A 9,617-nucleotide genomic window follows, 5' to 3' on the forward strand; every position below is an offset into this window, starting at 1 on the left:
GCATAATTCCTTATATTTCAGTATACATGTCAGTATACATTATGTATACTGTGTGAGTCATAAGGTATACTGGAATTGTATAGCAGGTATGTATACGGATTCTAATACTCTTTGGTGGATTCCTTATAGTTCAGGGTTCATATCAGTATATACTGCGAAAAGAAGGATATATACTGGGAGCGCCTACTGTGTTACGGACTCATATCTTTTTTTTGTTTTTACTCCTTGCATTCAGGACACTGCTTTTTATTCTCAAATGTAATATAGACATTATAATGTTACCCAACCTCCCACAATCCGAAATATAAATGGAATCTTGGGACCTAAATAGAGGGATAAAGGATGTTCAAGGCCGTGTAGATGTAGCGAGAGAGGTGTTAGGCCCCGTTGAGACTAGATGACCGTTCAACCACACCTTGTCCGGGCACTAAACTGGAAGTTGTTCAGACACCCCAGTTCTAACAATGCAATTATTTCTTTGTTCGTCCACTTTGCACCGGCCACCGTTGTCGTGACTGAAACGCAGGGAAGCAGGGGAGAAAGCTCGGGAACTGACGAAAGCGTGTTCAGACAAGTACCCGTTCCTGGTAACGGGCACCTAATCTGAACGGGGCCTTAGAAAAAGAGAAAAGAGCGCATTGCCTAAACTATGAATGTAGAAGATAAGCAAGTTTTTTAAATGAATGAAATATTTTGCTTTATTTATATCAAATAGTACCTTTCGTCACAGAAACATCATGAAATATAGAAATCCAACTGTAATGTTGTATTCAACCTAATTTACCATCATTTCAAAATCTTATTATAAACATGATAAAAGGAGAAACCTAAATGTCTTTTTTTTTTAAGAAACAAACTGCACCTATTACAACAAGCCTAACGTTCCATGTCTTTGTGAAATCATACAATTAAAAATTAACAAATCTAATTTCCTATCTCTTTGTGAAATTGTGCAATGAACCCTAGTAAAACTAGGCTAATTTTCTGTCTCTTCCCATTCAGTATCCTCTCCTGAACTTTCGCCATCTTCCGCTTCCTCTTCCCTCATGTTGTCATCTTCCTCCTCTTCGGAATCTGCATCGTTTCTGCCAATGAAAGTTGACGTTGTTTAACTCATTGAAACATAATGAAGTTATTTGAAATTGTTAACTAGAGCGCAAATCAAATTCGACTTATATTTTTTTGTTGTTTTGTGCATTGTTTGTTTAATTAATTTCTAATAGAAGCCATAGTCGATAAATAAATCGTGCCACTTTCCTGTTTTTGAAGAGAGATTTATGGAAAAAGAACGTCGAAGGCCGGCCGGCCGGCTAGATAAGATATATATCGACGTCCTTTTATTTATTTATTTTTTTGTTTTCAGTAGTCAAGTGCATGAAACATTTAACATACCTCTGCGCCTCCTCCTTTCTTTGTTCAAGGAGGGCCTTCCACTCATCGGAAAGTGCCCACTTGGGCGTACCGTTTGGAGGCTCTTTTTCCGATTTCTCCCCTTGTCTTGCGTTTGTTCTCTTCCATCGCTTGTTTACTGAGCTCTCAGCTTTTTGGTATCTCTTATCGAGTCTAAAGAAAAGAGAAATACGTTCATATGACCACAGCAACGATAACGAAATTAGCCTGCAGAATAAAGTTGTTTAAGAAGCCTAACAAAAACAACAACAACAACAATCTTTATATTTTCTTAAGTAAAGCAAGGGGCCGCAGGCAGCTAGAGCTAATCTAGGCACTGGGGTGAATAGTTGTTTTAGTATATACAAAACAGTGAGATAATATACACCACAAAAAATTAATTTGGATGTTTTCTTCACTTGTCACGGGACGCCATTTTTTCCTGAGTTGCTCGCAGGTAAATAGCACAGGATATCCGGAGTTTGACGAGCCAATCAGCGCGCGAATTCAACGCTATCCACTGTTTTAGTATCTACTAATGCTGATTAGAAAAATCCAACTAGTGGTCTATTGTCAATGCTGCGTTCTGATTGGTTGAGCTACTAATAGGCTATTTGTTATAGCCCACCAGTAGCGAAAGCGCCGGCCATATTTGTAATGTTTTGGTCGCAGAAAAGGATTAAAGTCTAGCTTTAACTAGCGAAAGATGTTTTGTCTCGATATTTTTTTGACCAGCTAGTTGGATTTTACTAAAACAATTATTCCTCTCGCCCTCATGGCCTCAGAGTCAAGCCTTATCGGGTAGCGCGGTGAATATAACACCGAATTCTTATATTCACCGCTGAAAATTATATTAATTATTCATATTTAAACGCAGAAGACGTTTACAATAAGTAAAGAATAACAATAAATAAAATTTTTAAATTAAAAGCTGTTATCCCTTGGACATTACCTTGGAAATAATCACGTATATATCATCTCATTCCAGAGTTTTGCGCCTACTGGTATTCCTTAAAAAGCATTTTTTGTATTTCGAGTCTTGATCGTTTTACTATAATGTAGAAATTGTCTGGGATAGCCAGGTAACCGTAGCGCAGCGAGTGTTGTGAGAATGGCCTATTACTACTATTTCTACTGTTTGCAATTCTTCTCAATAGTTAAGTTGATACAGGACTTTTCGTTTTCCTTTTTATTGTATTTTTTAGTATTACTTACTTGTTTAGAAAGTGAGTCAGCAATTGACTTCTGTAACTAGGGGGCCTTGAAACCCATCCCTCTTCACCTTCACTACTGTTAGCATCATCGTCCGTAGACATGTGTTCTTTCGTCAATTTTGAAAAGGCGTGGGCCTCCTTTTCATCCTTTACCTGGCACTTTCTCCTTTCGTATTTCTATGGCAAAAAAGGAAAGCTTGTCTTTAGTACGGATTGACTAAGATGACTTAGTTATAGAAGGATGTTAAGACGGTTTGGATAAATATACGTATATACATGTACCGTAAGAAAAGGAGTATTGATATGTTTCACAGGAAAGAGGAAAGCTTTTCAAACGAAACAAAAAAATGCACTATAAAAAAAACCGCAAATAAATGTCATGTTTGAACTTGACAGCATGTGCCCTAATGTGTAGGATAAAGTAATAGTTACGTCATGGGCAGACGGAATGAGTAACTTTGTAGAGTTCTTTTCGTGCGCGGACAGATGTAAAAATATCGCTTACCCTCTCTTTTCTAGGGTTTATTCTCTTCTTCATTCTAATCTCGTCAGTAATTTTTCCCAAGGCACTTCTGCGGATGTGTTCATGGTACTTTTTGGCTGTTTCTGCAAAGAAACAAGGAATTTGTTAGTCCAAGTAGGTGTCATTTTTTTCAAGTTTACAATAGTGATTGAACTTTGCAGACTTGCTGTACTGTATGCTGCATTGTTACCTACTTTCAACAACAGCTCTGGCAAATCCTCTTCCCGGTCGGCGACAAAGCTCTTCTACAATAAGCTGAGTGACCTTTTTGTTGTGAACACTGCTGACCCTACAATGGTGAAAAAAGTATTAGATTGTCTGCAGTACAGTACCAGCGGCGTAGGAAATGTTTCCGTACGAAACAAAATATTGACAATTTTTATTTTGGGGAGACAATCGAGGAAACCTATTTTTCTTACCCCTTTCCCATTAATTTATATTTCATTTCATGTAGTGCCTGTTACATACTGTAAAACTATTGAATGAGCTGGAAATTCAGAGTGCGTAATCAAGTTGTGATGATTGAGAGAAGATTATAACGCACCTATGCAAGGATTTCTTTCTAACTGTGCAGGTTATTTGGTTGGAATTTTTTTAAATTACTGCTCAAAGAACAAAAACGCTGGGCCAAATGACATTAAATTAACCGAAAGCGCGCAAGAGTCGATTACTTGGCGGGAAAACAGAAGAGTTGATGCCGGTACCCGAAAACGTACAAGAGTCGAGAGTAACCTAAGGGCCGATTTACACGGTACGATTTTTGTCGCATGCGACAACGGCTTACGACAGGCCCGCGACATGACTTACAATTGTTGTGTACGTCAGGAAAAATGTCGTAAAATTTTAAAACATGTTTTAAAACGCTGCGGTAATTGTAAGTCATGTCGTACATGTAGGCCCGTCGTGAGCTTGTCGCATGCGACAAAAATCGTGCCGTGTAAATCGGCCCTAAGGGTGCGTTCGATTGACCCTATTCCGGAATAAGAATACGGAGAGTCATGAGAACGTTATGTTGAAATATAGTATGAACGTAAGCTACTTAAAAAATTACCTGCCGATTGAACAATGGTTCAAGTTTTTAAAAGAATTACTCACACTTCCTTTCCTCTGTACTGCTTGGTGGTATCTCTGCTGTTGTGCAGCTTGTGAACTTCCTCCTAAAAACAGACGACCAAATACAAGCTGTGAAACTGAGAAAAATGTTGTAAACTGATAACGAGGCAAAATTAATTCATGGAAAAGCGTGTGTTATCCTTACTCTATTAACTTTGGCTCCGTAAACTACGTTTGTAAAGTAGACTTGGTTCAGTTAAGACTCGTTTTTCATATGATCGCAGACAATCGCGGATCGTTGAGGAAGTTGCGCGAATTTTGCTGGCCAGTCACTCAGAACGAAGCAATGCAAATGCAAAACAAACGCATATTTACTTTCATAGGCTTAATATGGCTGTTTTTACAGTTCAGCCTTCATTGCAGTAGTGTTCGTTTCAGAGCGCGCAGAAACGAGGCTTGCGAGTCAACATTCGACCAGATATATAGAAGTCAGAAGAGTAAGAGATTTAGCGCGCGAAATGCGAGAAAATTATTAATAAGTTCCTATCCAGAATTTACGTTTTTCTCAGAAGACAAACTACGGTCGTTGAATGGAAAGCAGCCCTCAATAGTTGCGTACATTTGAGGTTGTTAGTTTTTTAAGGTCTCGTCACAGGTTTGATAAGTTCAGGAGTTATTGCTAGAGAGTTTTTGCAGTTAGGGTTATATTGGTATCGTCAGCGAACATTCTCAGGGAAGCCTCGCGGAGGCACTTAGGAAGATCGTTAATATACATTAAAAAAAGGAAGGGACTTAATATGCTGCCTTGCGGAACCCCACAAGTAATAATGCGAGGAGATGACAATCTTCCATTTACATTACATCTTTGGGTCCGATTGTGTAGGCGCGATTGAAACCAAATGATAGTTGCCTGGTCGGCCCCAAAGTATGAGATCATGCGGAAAATGATTTCATGGTCGATGGTGTCGAATACCTTTTTAAGGTCAATGAAAACGACTCCATTCAGGAAGCCATTGTCGATGTTAACATACCCGCTATTTGTCGGCTCACAAGCAAAGCTTTGAGGGTTCTATGTAAGGAACGCAACCCTGACTGGTAAGTTGATAGCAGTTTATTATCATTTTAGGTAATGATAAAGTTGGTCATAAACAAGTTTTCCAAGCACTTTTGAGGCTAGCGGGATAACGGAGATCAGGCGATAATTATCTAGGTCTGATTTTAAGCCTTTTGTAAAGATCGATGTCACCGTAGCCAATTTCCATTCAGTTGGATAGATTCCCGTGAGGATTGATTTTGTGAGTATGTCTGTTAGTGAGGGTGCAACAATACTAGCTGCCATTTTTAATAACTTACTAGGGATCTTGTCAAGTTCAGTGGTTTTCTTTTAATCGACTTTTTCAACAGGTTGAGAACAATGTCGACACTCGGAGTTTTTAGAGAAAACGAACTATCGGAGGGCGACAACAATGATGGAAAATAACAAAGGAAAAACGCAATATATAGAAAATCGCAGACACCGCTGGTTGAAAATAATTTACCTCAAAATCGATAGCTTGAAAAAATCACAATAATCATTGTTAGAATAGGACTACCTGCGTTTGGTTTGAGAACCTAATGTAGAAAAAATTAAGGTTAAAAAAAAAGAACACTTTTTTAATTCAAAACTACATCCAAGAAGCATCAAAATGATGTTTATGTCATTGTCATAGCATAGATACTGGCAAAACAAGAACGTTATAAAAAAAAAACTGACACTTGGAAAGTATGACGAAACTTTAACACATCCATGTACCATTACTCGAAAAAAACGAAAGAAACAGCCAAGAAGCAAGAAATCACAATGACCTTCGATAAGAACTTCTTGTGTTGACCCGAAAGCCAGACTTTTAAGACTTGGGCTCAACTGTAGAAACGCATCTCACGAGATGCGGCAATCACAGTCACGTTTTCTAGAAACAAAAGCTTCCGCGACCGTTTGGCGCTGCTCTAACATAAAACGTACAGAAACAGGAAGTGAACGTTTCGCATGCCTGGTCAGTGGTCTCTCCCACGTTCTCAAACTAATCGTCTCTACTAGTCAAAAAATACTTAACAATAGAAATGAGGTGGTGTGAAGACAAGTTAAACAGCAAAACAGTTGACTTCCGGTTGCCATCATCGCGCGCCTAAGCTCTCTATATTTCCTCCGACTAAAATGTGCAATAAAAACTTTGCTTTGCGATTGTTTGCGATCATATGAAAACCTTCTTTGCAATCTTTTGAGATCTGCAATCCGCGATCGTTTGCGATCTTATGGAAACCAAGATTTAGGCTGTGCTTCCATAACAAAAGTGTCAGCTGCATTTTTAATCAAAAAAAATTTCTCACCTGGGTAACAACGCCAAAGGATCACAGATTTGAATTTTTAACTTACGTTTTAAGATCTAAAACAGATTTTAGCCCTAAAGCCTTGAAAATGTAATCATTTACCATTTTTACTCAACGACGCGATCATGTCGGCTTAGCGGTAAACCTTTCATTTTAAGTTGGAACGATCTAAGTTGGAATCAATGAGACTGATTGCGTGCAGCGTGACCCAACACCGGTTTCCGGTGTTTCGAAGTTACTGAGCCATTCATTACGATAACAAGTATACTTACTTGAACGACAAGAGATGATTTAGGCCTCTTTCTCTTTTTTGCGCGTCCATTACCACTGCTAGACTCATCAGCGTCTTCCAGATCGGTGCATGATAAAGTCTTCACTTTGTCGTCAAGGGCATTTACTTTGTCTGTCAGCTTTTCGATCCGCTCGTTTGAACTTTTCACGGACTGTAGAAGTTCCTCTACGGTTCTTTGGCAGGCTGCAAGACCAGCGATTACTTGTTGCATCGTTTCCCGGTTCTCTCGTGAGGACAATGGAGTAGAGTCGCTAGACCGGTTAGCAGAACTTGACGAAGATCGATTCAATCTGTTGTTAATAGGACTTGCTCTCGAACTCGAACTGCTCGAACAGGTCGGAGTTGAAGGCGCTGAATAAAAATTGCTAGCTCTACCGCGGTTTAACGAGCTGAAAGTTTGAGACATGTTTGCGAAATCAAACAAGACTACGATATGAGCACGCTTAACTGAAAAATACGGTTTCGTGATAAATCCGTAATACCATTGATTTCCCGCCACAAGCCCATCATTCAAAGCTGCCGCTTCAGCTATGTAGCCAGGCCTCCCTACCTCTGTTTATTCCAACTTTTCTTCTCGATGTCATCTACAGTGTAACTTAGAAAAGTGGTTAATGGCTCCTACATGTAACAAGTCTCCCGCGAATGATAAAAGTGCACATAGTTCGACAACGAAAAAGCGATTGTGCGAACATTGTGATCGTTTAGTCTCAATCCGGACTTACAATGCACACAAACGAAGGAAGACAACAGTGATAACAGGTAAAGCGCATGTCTTATATTGATCAACAAAGTGTTGTTTGTGTTTGATCTGCTCTCCCATCTATAAAAGCTGCGGCTGTATTTAACCAGATTTAACAATAAGCTTATTTTTCGCTTATAGATACACCCAATGTATTGCAAAGGCAAGATATCGATCTCCATTCTGATTCAAGTGACCTGGAATTTCACTATTCAAGTGATGAATACCCGGAATCCCCTGCAAAATTTGCTGGGCTTTCCACTGAAAATCCAGAAGACCTCGGTAAGCTTTTCATCAGCATATATAAGCTTGAGTTTTCTGCTTTCTAAGTATACATGAATGATCATGCAGGTAGACAATGAAAGTAATTAGAATTACCATGTAGAGAGTATATTTTGGTACTGCAGCTGAGGGTTTTCACTAGTCAGACTGATGGAAAAAGATTAAAATTATTTATATTCATCTTTTCGATTGCATGTATTGGTTTCATTCATTAATTTTGCCTGATACATTGTATAAACCTGGTAAACAAAAACATACAAGAAAGTTACTGTCTCTGGAAAGCAAAGGAAAGGAACTTTAGGTGTCTAGTTGTTTTAGTGCTGGAGCACTAATTGAGGATACCATAAACTGAAATTAATTTTTTGTTCCTTTTTTTTTGGGGGGGGGGGGGGGGAGTGGGGAAACGAGAGTACCCGGAGAAAACCTCTTGTGCAGAGTAGAGAACCAACAAACTAAACGCATGACTCTAGGAATGGAACCAGGGCCACATTGGTGGGAAACAAAACTAAACGCATGACTCTAGGAATGGAACCAGGGCCACATTGGTGGAGACGATTGCTCTCACCACTGCGCCATCCCTGCACCCCCAAACTGAAAAGTCTTGGAAGTGCCACTGCTACTTGTTGAAATTATAAAAACTGAAAGCAGTGAAACAATTTGATGGACTTAAAGTCGCAATCAATTGCAGAATCGATTTTATTCTTTGAAATGATTTAATCAATTGAGGATGGCGTTCAATAATCAATAACCATCGAAATCACAAAAAATAACAAATTAAATTATTCACCAATTATCAACATCATTGTATTCTTTGATATGGGTGAGCATTGATTGTCATCTGAGTTTCATTGATTGTCAAAGCTTTAATATCTGAATAAAATTATTATCTGCGGTGTATGTATAAGTGCTTATAATAATTTTTTGCTAGTAACTAACGGAAGGTTGAGTGCATGTGAGATGGCGACTCCGGAATCAAAACATTTGGTCCCTCTTGTTCACTCAAAATTATTTGACTAGACTATGAGAATTTATGTCCTATTTATTAATTTTTATGTTAGATGTGTCAGTGATGATTGTAATTCTGCTGCCGAGTCAACAGACAGTGTGGAAGACTTTTATGTAAGTCAACCTTACATTTACTTATTTCTTTATTGATTGATTTTAAAGAAGGATGTTTCATATATTGATGGTTCTTGCACAGCTGCAATAGTTGATACATCCAAAGTCAATTTTGCCCTTTTGATTTTTAGCTCTGGTTACAGTTTGGCTTTAAGTATAGCTTTAATTTACTATGTAAATTATTGTGATTGGCTGCTGATGTTTGACTTGAGTGCATTTCCTTTTAACTCATCAAGTCAATGCAAAACCAGTCACAAAATTTGTATGTGGAGAATATATGTACAGTGTATGCCCTTGTATGTATTATGGAAGCTACAGTATGAATTGAGAATGATTCGAACTTACCTCAATAGAAGTATAGCTGGTTTGGATAAAAACATAGTGTACAGTGTAGAAGAAAAAAATGGTGTCTAACGTGACTGAAGTCACGCTCATAATAATTATTTTTGTCAAGATCCGTTGCTATTTGAATGTGGATGAAAAAAATAAAAACAAAGGGTAAATTTGTCAACCAAATTAGTCTGGCAACCTAAAATTGTTTGGTTAGTCACCATTTGGTTTCTTTTAAAGAAGAAAATTAATTTCAGACCCTGGCCCAAGTTAAATATTAATATTTGGGTCATAAATTATGCATTTTTT

At 38.3% G+C, this 9,617-nt stretch overlaps 1 protein-coding gene across 1 annotated transcript; it reads right to left on the reverse strand.

Annotated features, from left to right (window-relative positions):
- Positions 1-948: 948 nt before the first annotated feature.
- LOC138048643 (uncharacterized) lies at positions 949-7,244 on the reverse strand. Its single transcript, XM_068894799.1, has 8 exons — positions 6,819-7,244; positions 5,772-5,790; positions 4,178-4,283; positions 3,321-3,415; positions 3,109-3,209; positions 2,605-2,780; positions 1,393-1,563; positions 949-1,085 (listed from the first exon to the last, which is right to left on the reverse strand). The coding sequence occupies exons 1-8, from the start codon at positions 7,242-7,244 to the stop codon at positions 977-979; spliced, it is 1,203 nt and encodes a 400-aa protein (XP_068750900.1). The 3' UTR covers positions 949-976.
- Between the last annotated feature and the right edge of the window lie 2,373 nt (positions 7,245-9,617).

This window comes from Montipora capricornis, chromosome 5 (genome assembly GCF_036669925.1).
Source record: "Montipora capricornis isolate CH-2021 chromosome 5, ASM3666992v2, whole genome shotgun sequence".
In the NCBI taxonomy this organism is placed as follows: Eukaryota; Metazoa; Cnidaria; class Anthozoa; order Scleractinia; family Acroporidae; genus Montipora; species Montipora capricornis.